Source organism: Thamnophis sirtalis, unplaced genomic scaffold (assembly GCF_051295495.1).
Source record: "Thamnophis sirtalis isolate CommonGarterSnake01/CBP01778 unplaced genomic scaffold, rThaSir2_p1.2 scaffold_2, whole genome shotgun sequence".
NCBI lineage: Eukaryota > Metazoa > Chordata > Lepidosauria > Squamata > Natricidae > Thamnophis > Thamnophis sirtalis.
Genome location: NW_028261382.1, coordinates 131,639,499 through 131,659,151, shown reverse-complemented (window position 1 = coordinate 131,659,151; position 19,653 = coordinate 131,639,499). Strand labels below are relative to the sequence as shown.

The 19,653-nt window shown below is 38.3% G+C and overlaps 1 protein-coding gene and 1 long non-coding RNA gene across 11 annotated transcripts in view; one reads left to right on the top strand and one right to left on the bottom strand.

Moving 5' to 3' along the window:
- Positions 1–375: 375 nt before the first annotated feature.
- Positions 376–14,832, bottom strand: PEX2 (peroxisomal biogenesis factor 2). Of its 7 annotated transcripts, none has more exons than XM_014052485.2 (3): positions 13,634–13,882; positions 11,899–12,151; positions 376–4,011 (listed from the first exon to the last, which is right to left on the bottom strand). In XM_014052485.2, exon 3 carries the CDS (start codon positions 3,992–3,994, stop codon positions 3,086–3,088), a length of 909 nt encoding a protein of 302 aa, XP_013907960.2. In that variant the 5' UTR covers positions 3,995–4,011; positions 11,899–12,151; positions 13,634–13,882; the 3' UTR covers positions 376–3,085. The 7 variants fall into 7 exon arrangements, 4 of the variants coding, with proteins under 4 accessions (XP_013907960.2, XP_013907937.2, XP_013907946.2 ...); XR_015695615.1 differs by lacking the exon at positions 376–4,011 and adding an exon at positions 5,509–5,596 and having other exon boundaries at positions 13,634–13,924; XM_014052462.2 differs by lacking the exons at positions 11,899–12,151; positions 13,634–13,882 and adding an exon at positions 14,756–14,832.
- Positions 14,833–14,940: 108 nt separating this feature from the next.
- The window catches only part of LOC106537873 (uncharacterized), a 191,634-nt gene continuing 186,921 nt past the window's right edge, over positions 14,941–19,653 (top strand). For 2 of the 4 annotated variants that reach the window (XR_015695621.1, XR_015695618.1), the window contains exon 1: positions 16,312–16,360. This is a non-coding gene — a long non-coding RNA (uncharacterized LOC106537873). Of the gene's footprint in view, positions 15,076–16,311; positions 16,361–19,653 lie in introns of those variants that run through there. The other 2 variants (XR_015695619.1, XR_015695620.1) reach the window with 2 other exon arrangements.

Below are 19,653 nucleotides of genomic sequence, written 5' to 3'. Positions count from 1 at the left end.
TGATATGTTATCATGCATAAAAACAAAGTTCTATATTTTTTTTAAAAAAAATGGTTTAACCATCAAATCTAAATGAAAAGCTTCTGGCTTCACTTATATATTCCATTTAAAAATATATCTGAATTAAAATACATCTAAATTATTTGAATTGAAATGCACATCTATTCCAATAATTCTTAGCTTCCTTAGCATCCACCAAAATGATAAAAGGTACCTTCAGATTGTTTACATTTCCAACATACGTTTGGCACATAGTTATACATCTTAGACAATTTATTAGGTGTTAGTTAGGTGTTATCATTAAGTACCAATTATATATTATCTTATAAAAAGCATGTTTTTAATCAAAAAATCGCAAATTTTATTTTTTTATCCTTTACTGCACATAATCTCCTACTAATCCAACATCATATTCCAACCAAATTTTTTTGCTCATTTAATCATACAATCTTTGACATACTCACTTTCAGTATTCATTTTCAACAACGGTTTGTACACTTTAGCAGTCACATGTTCATCATTAGTACATACTTATCTCCAACTCAAAGTCAGTTTTCTCATTGGTAAACACATAACTCCTTATCCAGTTTAAATCTTCTGTTAAATGGACATAAGCTAGACATTAGCAAACATGGCCAAGGCAGACCATTCTCTTTAAAAGTGTTCATGCTGTTAAAAGTTAATGTAGTGCAATCATTTTCCCAGATTCATTGACCCTTCAGAAATGGTTTTCTCCATTATTACACCTATCCTACTGGTAAAAAAGGCTAGGATCACGACAGGAACGGCAGAAAAAAAGTGGCTGCAATGTATGCTGTTTGAGTTACTTGATGAGGGTCAGTAACATTTCTGTCTGTCCCTATTTCTGCAACAAAACCAGGGCAGTTAATAACTAAATAAAACCATTTTTTGTCTCACAAGCTGTGACTAAGATCCTGGTTACATAGAATGGTGAAATGCCACATATTGAAAAAAAAAAAATGGTCTATATAAAAAAAAGAAGTATTTTTAAAGAAAATAAGGAAGATAATTTGCTTTCTGGGAGTTATTTAATCTTACAAGAGCAAAACCAAATAATAAACTCAGATACAAACTTCCTTTTGAATTGGGCTATGATGAACTAGAAATGAACTAAAGAAATAAGCCAACCAGAAACGAAAGTCCATTGATACTCCTTTTGTGCCAATTGCCCATACTTTATCAAAACAGAGCATTTAATGTAGCAGTAATTGTGAAAATCAATCCAGAATATTCACTCATTTCCATATCAATTTGTAATCTGTCAATTGAAATTTAATTGCAAGCTAAATTTAAATACAGAGGTAAAATCTCCTTTGAGTTGCCACATTCCTGGTGACTTTACAAATATATCCATGAAATCTGCAATAGTAATAGTGGGGTCAACATTACCAACAGTTGTTGCCAATATCTTTATGAAAGACACTGACAACGTGGCTTTATAATCCAGCCACCTACAGACAAAATGTTTTAATATGATGCCTGGCTGAAAGGGAAACTTGATGAAATTTCTAAACCAACTAAGGGAGCAACACCAAACCCTAATATTTACTAGGGAAATTGTGAACTATGATAGTTTGCTATTTTGGAAAATTCTAGTGTTCTAAATGTTAGAAGCTTCTTAGACTCTCAGAAAGGGGTTAGCAGTTTGCAAAATATTATTAGCTCAAAACATTTGAACGTTCTGTCAGGAAAATGGTTAACCACCTAGCCTATCCATCATATGAGTGTTAGCAAAAGAATTAAGAAATCCAACCCCCAGTGAACTTAAGAGATAAATTGGGTGCTAAAATGGAAATAGCCAGTTGTTGATATTTGTGTAACCTAATCCCTTTTCTTTTAATAAATCCACGTAAAGAAAATTCTGTGAGACTCTTGCTTTCTGTTGCCAAGAGCTTGCCAAGAGATAATGATGTAAATCTAAACTACAAAGTCCATAGAAAAAGAGACAAACATAGACCATTAGCTCAATACTGCAAAATATCCCAAATAAAAGACCAGTTAATAGGTCACTGATAAGGAGGGCTGACAAAATAAGTGATGCCACTAGCAAACCAAAGGAAATTCAAAGCTCTTCTAAATAATGGGTGCACTATACAAGCTAAAACTAAAGCAAGAAAAATATCAAAATAAACCTCAAACAGGATTATGAACAGCATGCAAGGAAGTGCCAGATAAAAGAGACAAAAGATCAGGAATGATAGAACTGTTATCCTTTAATAACGATGAATTCCCCAAAGTAAGAAACAGGAAAGTGTAAAAAATTAATAGCTGTACAGACAGTTACATTGGATAAACAGGATATTTTACTGTTAAATAACATGAAAAGAATATTTAGCTTAAAAACATAGTATAGTTAATATTGTCTAAAACCAGTCGGAATGGCCAAAAAAATAGGCTAAAAATGTCAGCTTCCTGGCACAATGTAAGATATATTTCCCCTGAATGATTACAGGAGAAATAGAAATATATATTCATCCAAATAATTTATCATCAAAAAGGATAATCGTTATCTAAATGGCTGGTAGCATTTGATATAGATATTTTGTTCCACGATACACAGACAATATGTATGAAAACAACCGATTATGATTTTTTTCAAGTTAAATTGAATAAAACTAGGAATCTCAGATTTAATATTTCCATTTTAAACATATTACCTAAAAAAAATCCTGAATTGAAAAGTTGCAAATGAAAATATTGTCATTTTTTCATAACTCTTCAGATTAGTCCATAAGATTTTTCTCTTGCACCAACTAATCTAGAATAGGATATGCATAAAAAAGTTAGTTTTCAGATCTTCTGGAACTTGCATGTGTTTTGAGAAAAAAAAAGGTAAAAAGCACCAAATATGACTTTATCTTTTAAAAAGCAGTTTATTGGGTTTCGAGTACATGATAATTAGAGCACCTGTTTATAATAAATTAAGCAGTCTATATAGGAATGAATTATAGAAAGACAATTGAGGGGGGGGAGAACCCAACTAAAATATGCAGTACATGTAAATTATTTCTGTCATTTTTATGAATTATATTTCGTTATGGGTTTGAGGAAAACATCAAGTCAGTTATATCTCTTTCATTTCTAACTTATATTTTAACGGCTGGAGATCTTGCACCTCGGTGCCACATTTAGGACAGGTAAAGTATATATCCGATAAGAAGCAACTTTTAATACAATAGTAACAAAAAACATGTGAGCAGCCAATAGTATGAGGCATAGTAGGCCATTCCCCGCACACAGAACATTCCTTGTGACTTATTTCTGACATACTTTCATTATTGAAGTTTTTCCTAACAGGTAAAGACCAAGAAGAAATCTTGAGTTTGAGTTTCTGCATGTTAATAAGTGGCAAAAGGAACACCAGAAACTCAGCAAATCCATGCCACAAGAGTTCTCGGTTCATGTATTCAAAAGCAATTGGACGGACACCCTGCGGCTGGCAGAACACTGATCTAATTCCTAAAATACGCTCAGTAAGTGTAGCAAATTTTCCCTTATGAAGAAAAATTAGGAAGTTTAGCAACTCACAGAGTCTGAGAAGCCTCACTATTAAGTTAATAAAATATTTTGTCCTTTGGAATGACTCCAATGGACGTTTGCTAAATAAATCATAACACCTTTCTTCCAGCCATTTCCCGCCAACAGTACAAATAAGATACCATAATTTCTGTTGCTTGCTCAATGTCTGGTATTTCTGTATTTGGGATAAATCATTTGTGTATTGAATGTTCAGTAGAGCCTGTCCCACTGTTGCATTCTTGGAGCAGATGGTGAATCTCCACAAAAAAAGCCAGAGAGATGCTTTAATTTCTGGTTCAAAACGAGCCAAGAGTCCAGGTTTAAATCCATGAAAACAGCAAGAGAACTGGGACCAAACTAGTTGTTCCAAGGCTTTGTTCAGTTCAAGTGCATCCAGCTGACTAATTCTGAGGACAGGAATCACTTTGTTGACATTGTTGTCCTTCGATGCCATGGTCAACACGGAGCCCTCTATAACAAAAAATAAATTCATGAACATATTTTCATTTGTTCATTTACATTTTGTAGTCCTTTAGAATATTTATTCTTTTCATTTTGATAACAGTTTCATCAGCTAGACCAACAAGAGTAATAAAACATAACTATCCCAATCTCACCGAATGGAAAGCAAATATTTTAAATCTGGATCTTTAGTTGTCATGTTAGACATTAAAATTAAAATAGACAATAAATGTCCACTCAGGTTAATTCCTTTGCTGGTGGTTTTTCACCAGCACATACAACATACATTTAATGTATGTTCAATGTACACATTGATTTTCACATGAACCAGCATTCTGATGGTACCTGTTACTGCACAGTATGTACGCTGGCTTCTACTTTATAATACAAATGTTCAGATTAAAACAAATTTAGCAATAAGGGCAAGCTTCCCTGAGGGATATCATGTTCTTAATTACCATTCCGCAATCCCAGGTATTTGAGGTCAGAGGTCCATAACATTTTTTAAGGCCAAAGGCCGAGTGTGGCCTTTGAAAGATATGCTGAAGGCTATACTAAAAAAAAAAAAATGGTAACAAGATAAAAATTAAATTTTATTTCATTCCATTTATATCTAGATTTAAATAAAATTAAATATAGTTAATATAATTGCCCTCTAGACAGACATTTAATCATTTCTCCCTTCTGTAAATTAATTACAATTTGGCATCAACTTTTAAAAATCTCTGAAATGTCATTCAAAGCTTTTAGGGGATACGTTTGGCCCTAAAATCTGTACTTCAGGTGCACCTCTAATTCATGTGATTGAAGAGTTAATATCCAACCAGGTTTGGTACTATATAAAACCATTTTTATACTTAAAATATACATTTTTATACATTTATTTAGGTTCACCTGTCATATTAACCTAATTAAACCAGAAGGTGCTACTTACCATTTTTATTCATGCCTTTCCATTTATTTGAGTCTAGGTTTCTAATATTTTGTTATCAGGCTGAAGGGCCAACGAGGTACAAAAGTGAGTTAGAAATCTAATAAATAGCCATTGTGTTAGGACAATAGAGGGGGTGGCTTTGAATCCCACCTCTTCTTCTCACATTCCATTCCCATGGGCTGTCCCAAAATTTCCATCAAAACATCAACTTCAAGGACTGCCACATTAGTGAACTATTAATTGTACGAATTTTCTCTCTCTTTTTGCCTTTGTGTCTGACTACCTGAGCAGAGGAAGTGCCATTTTTAAATGACCTGCAATTCACAGATAAAAATTCTCATTTTTAAAATTTCTTTACATTTAAGAGACTTTAGCTTGTTTAAATCTCTTTTAAAATACTGGTTTGTTATGCTTTAGACTTTCATGATATTAAAGTTCAGATTCATTAAGAAGTGCTTTCTTTTGATTTTGATTTGATTTTTGATTAAAACCTGCATTCTAGAGCTACTTCTGGGCTCCAGTGGCCAGATAGATCTCACTAATATTGTACCTACCACACCATCTTTATATAGACTTTCCTTGTTTTGTGACTGTTTGGATTACGACAGTGATGAAAATGTATCTTTTTGATCAATACTTATATTTACAACCTTCACAGTTCTGTAAAACAAAGAAAAGTTTTGAAATAAGATCATAAATCGAGTTGCAGTTTCTCTTAGTGGCCACTCTGCTTAACAACTAAATTGCTGGTCCCAACTGTAGTTGCTAAACGAGAGAATACCAGTACTGCTACTTGTATCTTCTATGATCCCTCCTGTTTCACATAGTCTAAGGTGCGTTTACATGATCAACACTGTTTCTGAGTAGACTTTCTCACTTCCAGTTTTCAACAGATGGCTACCATCTTAAATGCCTCCAAATGTGGCATCAGCATGGATTTTCACTCAAATTTGCATTTGTATTTTCTGTGAAATGTTGTCATATTAACTGTCAGACAGTTATGAGGTTATATAGCGATTTTCCTGTTCAGAATGTATTAAATATATAACCAGAGAATTTCTAGGCTATGCAGCCCTACCTAGGTCATAACTTTACACAAGTTGTGCCTGACATCTTCACTGCTCTATTAATTCTCAGGTACTTTGTATTTAATTCGTTTAAAAATGCTATTATTCGTATTTTTATTTTTATTAAACTAAACTACTGTTATTGACCAGTAATGCATTCTAAGACAAGAAATTATTGAGTATCATTAATTAAATAGGTATATTTTTCTGATATGTGTTAATATTGCTTACTGTGTATTATACAAATTATGAATGAATGTATTTTATTTAGAAATGCATTATTGACAGAAATCTATCAATACTAAAGTGGGTATTGTCAAGGGCCTGTCGATATTAATGTAATTATGATTAAGGGGATAACATGGATTTTAGCTTTAATACCAAATAACATCTCCTACATTGCTGCTATCAATATAAGCATTATTATTGACCTGTTCTGAGGCTCAGAACTAGATGTATTTCCATTAAGCATATCTGTCAATGCATCCTGCCTACAAAAATTCTACATTTAAATTTACAGGCCTGTAAACTTTGGCAGCAGAAATGTATGAGTTCAAGCAATCTCCAGAGTGTCATTCCTCCCACCCCTCCCAGCAATTCTGCTGTAATAAACTAATTTATGCCAATCCAATGACATTGCCATCTCACGCCTACTCTTTTCAGGATAATTAGTAGAAAACAAACAACATTTTCATACCAGAGGGGCACACAGTCCAATGCCTACTTATGCAAGCTAAAGATCTTCAGAATGTAAAACTTAAACAACATACCAAGCTGTTCCTCTTTGTGTTCTAAATTTGACTACTTATAAGTTAATGTCTATAAATAATATGCCAGCGAATTCAAATATACACCGCTCAAAATAATAAAAGGAACACAAAAATAAGACATCCTAGATCTGAATGAATGAAATATTCTTATTAAATACTTTGTTCATTACATAGTTGAATGTGCTGACAACAAAATCACACAAAACTTATCAATAGAAATCAAATTTAGCAACCCATGGAGGTTTGGATTTGGAGTTACACTCAAAATTGAAATGGAAAAAAACATTACAGGCTCATCCAACTTTGATGTAATGTCCTTAAAATAAGTCAAAATGAGGCTCAGAAGTGTGCGTGGCCTGACTGTATGACCTCCCTACAATGGCTGGGCATACTCCTGATGAGGTGGCTGATGGTCTCCTGAGGGATCTCCTCCCACACCTGGACTAAAGCATCCCCCAACTCCTGGACAGTCTGTGGTGCAATGTGGCGTTGGTAGATGGCGAGAGACATGATGTCCCAGATGTGCTCAATTGGATTTAGGTCTGGGGAACGGGCGGGCCAGTCCCTAGCATCAATGCCTTCGTCTTGCAGGAACTGCTGACACACTCCAGCCACATGAGGTCTAGCATTGTCTTGCATTAGGAGGAACCTAGGGCCAACTGCACCAGCATATGGGTCACAAGGGGTCTGAGGATCTCATCTCGGTACCTAATGGCAGTCAGGCTACCTCTGGTGAGCACATGGAGGGCTGTGCGGCTCCCTAAAGAAATGCCACCCCACACCATTACTGATCCACTGCCAAACCGGTCATGCTGGAGGATGTTGCAGGCAGTAGAACATTCTCCACGGCGTTTCCAGACCCTGTCACATCTGTCACGTGCTCAGTGTGAACCTGCTTTCACCTATGAAGAGCACAGGGCGCCAGTGGCAAATTTGCCAATCTTGGTGTTCTCTGGCAAATGCCAAATGTCCTGCACGGTGTTGGGCTGTAAGCACAACCCCCACCTGTGAACGTCGGGTCCTCATATCACCCTCATGGAGTCTGTTTCTGACCATTTGAGCAGCCACATGCACATTTGTGGCCCGCTGGAGGTCATTTTGCAGGCCTCTGGCAGTGCTCCTCCTGTCCCTCCTTGGCGGAGGTAGCGGTCCCGATGCTGGGTTGTTGCCCTCCTACAGCCTCCACAACGTCTTCTGATGTACTGGCCTGTCTCCTGGTAGCACCTCCATGCTCTGGACACTCAGACACAGCAAACCTTCTTGCCACAGCTCGCATTGATGTGCCATCCTGGATGAGCTGCACTACCTGAGCCACTTGTGTGGGTTCTAAACTCCTTCTCATGCTACCACTAGAGTGCCAGCATTCAAAAGTGACCAACCCATCAGCCCGAAAGCATAGGAACTGAGAAGTAGTCTGTGTTCACCACCTGCAGAACCACTCCTTTATTGGGGATGTCTTGCTAACTGCCTATGCTTTCCACCTATTGTCTATTCCATGTGCACAACAGCATGTGAAATTGATTGTCAATCAGTGTTGCTACCTAAATGGACAGTTTGATTTCACAGAAGTGTGATTGAGTTGGAGTTACACTGTGTTGTTTAAGTGTTCCCTTTATTTTTTTGAGCAGTATATTTTCCAAGAGTTTTAGTTCCAAGGATCACTTATATCAATCAGGTGGTATTGAAATATGCAGCCAATAATCATCAGAGTAAAATGTGTCTCCAGCTGCCAATCAATGTCACGTCTCAGTGATAGCCTTGTCTTACAAAAATGTACCATAGGGTGTGGGTGCCAAATCTGGAAGGATTAGAGGTACTATTTTCATTTACATATATCACAATTATTCCCAGGTCACCTTAATTTATAAGACCATGACAGTAATTGCAGATTTTTAAAGCTTTTTGTAGTGTAATTAACATAAATATTAGATACAGAATTTCAAAGGGAAACTCAGACTGTGTGGTCCAATTCATCTGGATGCCATCTAGTTCCCATCCTTATGCCAATAAAATGGGAAGAAAGAGTTAAAAGAATTCCTATTAAATAAAGCTGCACACACACTGGAGTGGAGAACCAGAGGCTGTTCTGCTATAACTTCCAATATCCCTCATGCTGGGACTGCTGGGCATTTTAGTCCAACAATATCTGCATAGCGAGAGTTTCTCATCCCTAACATAATGAATGCATGGGGACAAAGGAAATATAGATGTAATAATTGCTATTTATAAATATATTTTCTTAGAGAATGAGCTGTTAATTTTTAAATATGTTTGTCTCAATTTAAAAAAAAATGCCCAAGGAATTCAGAGTATTCTTGTCAAATTCAGATGCTAGTTAAGAATGATCAAAGCTACACAAAGATGTATAGACCTTATCTGTCTGTCTATCGCACACTATATGGGTTGGTTGTGGGCTATCTCAGATCTATAGATTTTCAAGCCAATTCATCATAAACAACCTTCTTAAAGACCTGTGAGAGCTGAAGCTGGGAAAACGGAAAGCTAGGAGGGTCAGACGTAAGCATTACTGCAGGTGCCGTTTACTTCCCAGTCTGGAAGTAGAGCAGCAATGAGTCCATTTCTATGAAAAAGCAGGAGAAACAAACCTATGATTTAAACTCTGAGGCTCATACGTATTGCATACACACTGATACACACACACACACACACACACAAGCCTGCACCATGCATACATACATATATTCACATGGCTGGATTCCTGGTTTCCATAGCAGCTGATTTCTGCATAAATATGGCTTCCTCCATTTTCAATAATAGTTTATATTTAATGCTTAATTAAACTATATAGAATTCTTGAAGGTTGTGCTGTTAAGCTAACTATTGAACGCAGGGAATTGAATAGTGAAGAGGAGTGACGAAACCTGTGCCTGCATGTAGCCTGACAAGACTGTCCTTTGTATGTACTTTTATACATTCAAGAAAGACAGGTAGGATCCCTTAACAAAAGCCTCACCAGGATTACATATTATCTTTTCATCACTATAAAATTAGCTTGTCATTACTATGTCATAGCTTAAATAACCTTCAAAAAGATTAATTTCACATTATATTTTGAATTTCTATATGCTTCAATTAAATGCCTTCTATCATTTGGAAGTATACAACAGACTTAGATTTGCTAAGCGCTCTGCAGAGATAATACCTAACATTTATAAACTTAACTTAAACATTACTCAAATGTTCCTTGAATTTCTGGAAAAAAAATTGTATGATTATTTTTACTTGGCCTATTTTAGTCTTTTTATTATAACTAAAGGAAAACATAATGCTTTATAACATGTAACAAGTGCATACACATTTAATAAAATAAATAAATCTAAATGGAATTAGAATTTAGTTACTTGGTTTAATAACCATTTGAAGTTACAGTGAACTGGAAAAGTAACTTTGCAATCTGTCCTTGCACTTATGACCATCAAACAATCCTCATGGTCACATAACTGAGATTTGGGCACTTTGCAACCAGCAAAGTTTATGACTGAGCAGAATTCATGTCTATTTTTAATGAATATGTACAAATGTAGCAATGAATGTTAACTATCAATGAAGTAGCACAAACATCTTCTTTCTATCCCTCCTCCCCTTTTAGGGGGGGCAGGTACTTTCAATTCAGTCTTGACTCCTCCAAACTGCATGGATAAATCTATACAATTTTCTTGGGAACTTTTCAGAAATAGTTGCCCATTGTCTTCTAAAGCTGAAAGAGAATCCAGCAAACAACTAGCTTTCTCAGTAATTACAAGTATGGCTTCTAAAACTTCTGCACACTGTAAATCAGCTTTGTAACCACCTGTATAGCCTTGTCTTCAAAGATACTAAACACATCTTTATAGGTGCATAGTAGAAACATCTATTAATATCAGGCTTTTCCAAGATATTCATATTAGAATTGTGCAATGATAAAATCATGGGGTCATATGACCAGTGATTATGATTTGCACTTCCAAATTGTAGGAAAGTTTTATTTTATTTTAGGGCACTAGTCTATTTTATTTATTACAGTAATTTTTACTTTGGAGAGATACAGATTACAAAATATCTTAATTGAAAGCACGCTCCACTTCAAATTACTTTAAAAATATTAAACGATTAGTATTTTTTTTTCTTATTTACAGAACAAAAGGAGTTAAGCAGTAATAGACTGTTTGGAAGTATTTCTACCATAATATGTAAAGAAGTCCCTGAATGAGTCACTGTGACATTTAGTACTGCATGATTACTTATGAACATATAGTGGTTTCAGATACTTAATTCATCTAATCTCCAGGGGCACCGCCTATTGGTACATTACATTTCTCTATAAACATTCCAAGTTTAGAATTTCATGCATTAAAGGTTAATTTTTAGCCTTCCGCTAATAAAATGCACACACTTTCTGTAATATTTAATAAGAATCATCTCCATTTTTGATGAATTTGTAAAAATGAATCACTTATCAACACTTCATCCCCTTTTATATTTCACATAAACAGGCAGATACATTCCTACACTATTGATTAAACTAAATGAAAAATTCATAAAACTTCATAAAACTGCTTATTGTAGCAGCAGAACTTCCAAATGTTATAAGAAAACTTTTACTTATACATAGGAAAGTGCAGAAAAGAATTTCTATGACATTTTTGATAAGGATAATGGCATAAAGCAACTCAAAATGCCCTCTAAAAGCTCATTTACATTTTTATCTTCAAATCTTATTTTAAGGGAAGTATCTTGGACTTCAAAAGAAAATTAAATGTGCCTCCTAATGTAGCATTAATATCTTTATAGCAATTTCTCTTGCCTCAAGATTGAGCATTGTACATTGGCCATACTTTGAATATGTCATTTAAAACTAGAATCTCCTTTCTTGCATATGTTAAGAAGTCTCAGATATTTCTGGCATATAATGAATGAAATGACTTTGGATTTAACAAAACAAATAGTGGGCATACTAATAAGTAAAATGCCGTGGGAACTTGAACAAACCCTTCTGTAAATTTCTACTCAACACCATATAGATATAGTATTTGGTAGAGTTGTGTAACATTGTGCAGCTCCATCTGAAAGCCTCACTTCAAACAGATAGGAGAGACAGTTCTTTGGTTCAGAAAATAAAAATCACCTTGTATCAACTAGAAGCACTGAGAGGGTCAACTTGATTTAGCCAGTAACTTCATTCTAGCAGGAAGGGCTTTTGTGTATGAGCAGCAGCTCTTTATAATGGCGAGACTGAAGCAGTATAGCCCTTCTGATGTAGTACTTCGGAGGGAACCTCTGCTTCAAGTTGTGGCATCCCTTTCAAGTTGCACACAGCCTTAGTAATCAGCAAACCTTATCCATGGTGATAGGGCTGTATCATATTAAAAAACAGGAACCTAAGTGAAAAGAATCTATTTAAAAATATTTTAATTACTCACCATAATTCTAAATCACCCCAACCAATTAGGCACAACACAATCACTAGTTTTTCACAATACAGTGAAAAACCATAATATAAATGGCCAACTGTTAAAACACTTATCACTGGTACATGCCTCTCCTGGAACTTGAGGAGTGGGGGCTGCTCAATAGGTGCTCTTGTTATTTGCAGCAGCCAGGCTGATTCTATCTTGGCAAGGCATTCCCGGATATTTTACTTTCTATTTTATTTTACTCTCCTAATCAAGATTTTCAAGATTAAGAGTGGTTTAGCTTTAAGGAACTAGGATTCCTTTCCATGAACAATAATCCGTTTATATGATCTCTCATTCTGTGGGATACTGTTTGAAGAATAGGTACTGCTGGACAGGCACTGCTCAGTCTTGGGGATAATTTTTGAGATATCACCAAGTTTGGCTTGACCAGACAAGCAGTGTTTACACACAGATTGTTTTCTATGATCAAATTCAAATGTAGAGCGAAGAACACTAGAGAGCTGATTACCTGGATAGCTCTGAATAGCTCTGAATAACTCTGAGCAAGGCCACCAATAACATTTTATAACCATTGCCTGGGGAATTAACATCTTTTAATAGCAAAATCCTATATAAGATTTGAGGGAGATGGGCAATTAAGTGTGAAAATAAATAGTTCAACAGTGTGGCAACTTTGGCAACTTTTAAAATGTGTGGACTCCAACTCCCTTTCCCTCCCAACATTTTGGGAGCTAAAGCTCACACTTCTTAAAATGTCCAATACTGAGAAACACTGCTTGTTCAATGACTATATAAAGTTGCCACAGCGCTGAAAAAGGAGATTTATAACTGGTCTTTGAACTTGCACCTGTCCCAGCATCCCTACATAAACATGATTGCAATTCAAGTGTTTGGCAACCAGCTCACATTCATGATGATCACACCATCCTCACCCACAGGATCACCATTTGCAAACTTCATAGCTGGCTTCCAACAAGCTAAGTCAATTGGGAAGCTGGCAGGAAATAGCAAGTTGTAATACCTGATGTTGCATTTAACAAATGGGGCGATTTGCTTAAAGACCACAGTGAGATCTGACCTAACTCAAGCATGATCATGTAAAGTTTCCCTTTATGACAGCATTTCTTAGTACTGGATGGCTGATCCCAATCACTGTCAGTAAATGAGGACTATCTGTACAGGTATACCAAAAAGTAACTACCATAAAATCATTTCCTGCTAAGGAGGAAAGAACTGTATAATATTGCTGTCTAAATGGAATATGCAATTTCAACTACTTTATGAATTTTTTTGAATGAGTAACATGAAGTGCCATGATTCTTAAGCATTTTTAATTACAGTAAAGGCAGCAACCTTAAGCACTCAGAGAGCCATTTGGATCTATTTCCCTTAGAAAACCCTGAAAGCCAATAATTTAACAACTGGTGTGACTAGGTGGTGTACCTTCTCAGGCCAGGTGAGGAGTGAATGGGATGGAATTGACAGGGCCAGCAAAAGGTGGGATCAACCGACAGGGAGCCACAGCAGAGGCTGGAAAGAGCCGCATGTGGCTCCGGAGCTGCAGACTGCAGACCTCTGAGTTAAGGCAATATCACAAGTGATTAAAACAAAGTAAAGCTATCCTGTCAAGATTGAGTGAGCCAACAACTTAAAAATCAACCACATTTCCAAGTCAACTTATGAGCCAAATGTTGTTGGGTTGTTTTTTTTTTTTTTGTTTGTTTTTTTTGCCATCAAAGGAAAGTTCTAAAGTTTATGAATGGCCATGGAGGCCATCCTCCTTGTGTTTCTAACATGTGTCCCACTGGGCCGAACATGCTCTCATCCCTAATTCTGGTTTTGGTTTAGAATATTTGCTATTGTCCCTCTCCCAAGGGGGAGGAGGCACAGCAGTGGCAGATTAAGGTTCACTGATGCCCTAAACCAGGGGTCCCCAAACTTGGCAACTTCTAAGACTAGTGGCCAGCATAGCTATCTGGAGAATTCTGGGAGTTGAAGTCCACAAGTCTTAAAGTTGCCAAGTTTGAAGATCTCTGCCCTAAGCACTGACAAATCTTGGTGCCCCCCCCCACCTTTGTACATAGTGTACAAATAATTGTTTTTTCTTCTTCTCTTTCTCAACTTTTTGGCGCTCCCTTTGGGCCTGGTGCCCTAAGTACCCGCTTAGTGGGCTTAATGGTTAATACATCACTGGGGTGGGTGGGGGGCTTTCCAGCGACGAAGCCTCTATCTGGATTTTGGGTCAAACATTCGCAGGGCTGTCCAAGGATGAAGCTCACCCAGTTAAAAAAAAACGGGGGAGAGAACGTTCCACGACAGGCAGAAATCCAACTGGATTAGCTTTTCGACGTAGGATAAGGGGGGAAAAGCCGTTTGTTGCGTTTACGCTTGTACGGCGATTGGCTAGCTGGCTGGCTGGCTGGCGGGCGACGGGGGGGGGGGGGAGAACCCATGTCCCTCTCGCTTCAAAGCCGGTCTGCCCAGTGGAAGGAACCCGCTTTCCCTTCAGCCTCATCAGCCCCGGCTGGCTCGCCCGCTTGCTCCCTCCCTCCCTCACTGACTGACCTCCGCGGCTATCCTCCCGAGGGAGGGGCTTCTGGGGAAGCGCCACCGCCGCCTCGGCCTCCGCGGCTCGCGCCTCCAGGGGGAGGCGGGGGGAAGAGAATGACCCGGATTTCACATCGAGCAACGAGGCCCTAAATTGGGCTGCCTAGAGCGGCCTGAGTCGTCTTTCTTTTATTTCCGTTTTCGTCATCTCTACGGCCCTCGATGGTGGCGCGCCGCCCCAAGCCGCTCCGGATGGGAGCCGACAATTGGAGGAAGAAACAGGAAACGCCGATTAAACTCGCTCCCATCTCCTAGAGTGGTTGCTTCCTGGGCGCTTTGTAAGTCTGAGCCTCCGCTTTGTTCATAGAGATAGGGAGGGGGGGGGGAAACCTCTCCATTCCCGTTGTCCGAAGAGGCTTCATTTTCTCTTTTAGCGAAGCGGCTCCAGCAATGTATTTTAAGTGTGGCCGGCAGGAGCTCGCAGTCTGCTTCACTGGAGTCCTTTTATTCCTGGCCGGATAATCTGAAATCTTGGAATTATGTCAGTAATTGCGGATCATTAAACTTTGGGCACAAGGCTTTAGGTTTGCTTCTGACGGACATCCGCTCACTTTTAGAAAGCCCGAAGCAGCTATTGGGTGGGAGAATGAATAGAATGGAATAGAATAGAATTCTTTATTGGTCAAGTGTGATTGGACACACAAGGAATTTGTCTTTGTTGCATATGCTCTCAGTGTACATAAAAGGACAAGATACATTCGCCAAGAATCATAAGGTACAACACAATGATAGTCATAGGGTACAAATAAACAATCGGGAAACAAAATCAATATAAATCGTAAGGATGCACGCAACAAAGTTACAGTCCTGCAATCAAAAGTGGGAAGAGATGGGTGATAGGAACGACGAGAAGACTCATAGTAATAGGGAACCTTAGTGAATGGTTTGACAGTGGTGAGGGAAACGTTAAATCCTCTCCTAAGCTATTTTGGGGTCTACAATGCTGAGACGTTGGACCGGCCCAGCCTGCATAGTGAAAAAACTGCAGCATTCATTCTGCAAGACTCCCGTCACATCTGAGGATTCTTGTAAATCACTCGCCCCATCCTACACGCGTCCTCAGACACTCTCCAAGCGAGTAATTTGTGGGTTATATAACCAAGCTCATTTAAAATAAGCCAGAATAAGACCTGACTTTGAGATAGCGTAACCCTTATTTGTTGAGGGGGGGAGACGGCGATAACACTATTTCACCAGCTCTTTTTTTTTCCCTGTGCAACTCTCATTTCCGCCGCCCCCCGGGGGGAGGGGGGAATGAAACATGGCTTCCTAAAGAGACCCGGAACCTCGCTTATCCGTATCGGGAACTGAACTCTTTCAGCTCACGATCTTTCCAAAGGCTGTTAATAGAAAGAGAAGTGATCCCAAAGACGCTTGATCGGAATCGGCTATTTGACGAGCGGTACAGGGATCCAATCACAGCGGAGGGGCGGCACTAAATGGTAACCAATGAGCTACCGGTGGAGAAAAATAGGACTCGGAACCACAGGGGGCGGGACGATTCTAAATACGTCACTGGGGAAAGACTCTTTGGAGCCCAGTGGAGGTTGATGGTTAGCGCAGGTGAGATGGAGCATCCTTGGCTGCGTCGTACCAGCTCTTTGAAGGCTTCCGCGAGGACAAAATATGTTTTGAGTTTTTATTTGTCCCGCAGCAAATGATATTTGAAGGTAGACTGTCTGTGAACTCTGAAGCTCCATTTGGTTATAATTACCAATAACTTTGGGAAGCTTATCTATCACGTTTTTGTCCCCCCCACCAAGGCATCCGTTTCTAGAATGCCACATTTTATTTTTTCCCAAAGCTTTTTTTTTCTTTGCAATGGCACATTTTTTTTTCTTTTTAAAGGCGTCAGAGTTGTTCAGCAATGCCAATAGTGCAAAATGTTTGGGAGTTGATCAGGATATAAATTTAATATTTAATATTTTTAATTAAAATTGTAAATACATATTTGACTAAATAATAATTCAGAGAGTAACCATCGCCAACCCAAGATCTTTGGAGTTCAGATCATTTTGGGAGTTTGAAACAGTTTATTACGTGATTCATCTTTAGTGTTTTAAAAAATTAGTTCATGTATACAAGTTGTCCTTAGTTAATTATAGTAATTGGGATTGCTATCGCTAAGTGATGCAGTCACGTGATTTGTGCTCCATCACTTGGTGATAGTAATTCTGGTATGCCCCATTGCTGTAGTTAAATGACCATTGCAGGTTAAGTCTCTAGTGGCTTGCAAGCAAAGTGGCAGGCAGGTAAGGCTACATGAGTGTGGCAGGTTCAGGAGTAGTTGACAGGTAGGGAGGGTATGTGTGGCCCATGAGATGCAGCTTTAGTGGAGCTGGGGTTGACCACAAATCAGGTGGGAAAGGTGTGCAAGTATTCCCTGCAGTGCAAGAGTGGCTGGAGATAATTGCTGCTACGTGTGGAAAAGTGCACTGGTAGCATGTGTGGCCCAGTGGTGGGTTTAATTTTTTTTTAGAACCTCTTCTGTAGGTGTGGCCTGCTTTGTGGGAGTGGCTGGCTGGGCATGTGACTGGGTGGGAGTGGCTTGCCAGCCATGTGATTGAGTGGGAGTGACTTGGCAGCCATGTGTCTGGGTGGGCGTGACCAACTTGTAAAATGTGATGAAACTTTTGCTAGCAACCAAAATGTTGGCTCAGGAACTCTGGCATTTGAAGCACGCAAGTCTTAAAGCTGTCAAGTTACAAGACCCTTGCACCCCTAACCCTTTAGAAAAAAAACCCCTAGAGATGTTCAAACTTGACAGCTTTAAGACTTGTGGACTTCAACTCCCAGAATTCCTCCTCTCGCTCTTCATCTTGATGTGCGGATGGCGGGGGGAGGGAGCTGGAACCGGTTCTAAATGGCACTGTAGATTTGTGGAACCTCTTCTATAGAAGAGGTTAGAACTGGCAGGAACCCACCCCGGGTGTGGCCAGGCAGGTGTGTGAATGCTATAGAGTTCAGGTGAGTGTTGCAGGCACATACATGCTATCAAATATGAGATCCTTGGGATATTCCACTCCATAACTGGATCTCCTTAGGATAAAATGCTGTGGAACTAGGCATGAGTTACAGGACCAACTTGTGACCTTCCTTGCTTGCTTCTCCTTTGACTTTCCTTGGAGGCAAGCAAGGAAGGATACAAATGGTGATTATGGGACACTACAACTATGTAAGTGCAAGCCAAAGACTCAGATTGCAGTCATGTGACCATGGGAGTGATGGAATAGCCAAAATTTAAGAGTCAGTTGTCCCAAAGGTGCTTTTCCAAGAGGGAAGTGGGATTTCTGGTTTTTCTTTGAAGATGTTTCACTTCTCATCCAAGAAGCTTCTTCAGCTTGTGTGAAAAGCGAAACATCTTCCAAACCCCCCCCCAGAAAGTCCAGTTGTCTCTTGAAAAAACACCTTTGGGATAGCCATGACCTGGATGACTGAGAATCTCCATACATATTAAGACTCGGTCATAATTACCAGTCATTCAGCATCATTGTAACTTTGAACTGTGACAGAATAATGAGTAATCATTAACGGAGGACTATTTCTGTATAGCATCTTGTCAACAGTTGCTTCTCTTTCAAATACCTTGCATTTTTTCTTACCATGGAATATACAGCATGGAATCATGTACCAGGACGTTTACTACAGTGAACCTCAACATGCATTTCATGTTAAAACAATATACCGTATTTTTCAGAGAATAAGACGCACCAAGATTTTTAAGAGGTAAATTATAAAAAAAGTTTTTGCATTCTGCATACCTCACAAACCCTCTGCATGGCTCATTTTTTTGTGAAAAATGGGGCATGCAGAGAGTTTGAGAGGCTTGCAAAGTGCTCCTGGGGGCTGGGAAGGGGAATGAGCAAAAAATGGCCCGTTTTTCGCTTGTTTTTGCCCTTCCCAGCCCCCAGGAGCACTTTGCAGGCCTCCCAAACTCTCTGCACGTCCATTTTTGTGAAGGGGGCGGGGTTTCAGGAAGTAAAAAATGCTGTATTCAGTATATAAGACGCACCCAGATTTTCACCCTCTCTTTGGGGGGGAAAAAGGTGTGTCTTATACACCGAAAAATGGTACTCCTTTTTGTACCATTCCATTAATAGCAAATGGAATAGTCCATTTTGAATTATGTCATCACTTGGCAGCCATGTTCTGTGCTAATATAGAACTCATTCCTATGCATGTTTCAAAATAACCTTGAATGTGACTTTCATGATGGGTTGAATACCTTGTACTAGCTCTAATTGGCCCATTTTCTCCTTGATATGTGCACATGATTCTCATTAAAGCTAATGGAGCTATATAGATTCCTAAAGGTAAAGAAATAACTTTGAAGGTTCTATTATGGATATTAATGATCTCTTAATTGCAGACATGGTACAATTTCAAAATGGGGCAAGAAGGAATTAAAAACTGCAAGTATTTAGCAATTTATTTATAATAAACATTTATGTAGTCGAAGTTATCGTTGAAAGTTCATGTAAGAAGTATTTTCTAATGACCCTAGATGACTCCACTTTACATTAATTTTTCCTGATGAATTAGACAAATGGAGCTTGCAACAATAATGTTATATCAAATTTGAACGCTAATGCCTGTATATTCTGTCAGTGGGTCAGGGGGCCAAAGCGGATCCTAATGGGTACCAGGAAAGGAAAATACAGCTTTGTCAAAGTGTTGTGTTTTTTTCTCCACAGGAAGAGGAGAAATATTTCACTATGGAAATAACCTGTTTGTTATTGACTACAAGCTTGTATAGACAGTGGAATGTTAAAAGAAAGAAGCATTCAAAATTTGTTTAGGATTTTTTTTACATGTCAGCATATTGTTTTAATTTGTAAATTAAATGGAATTTTCAA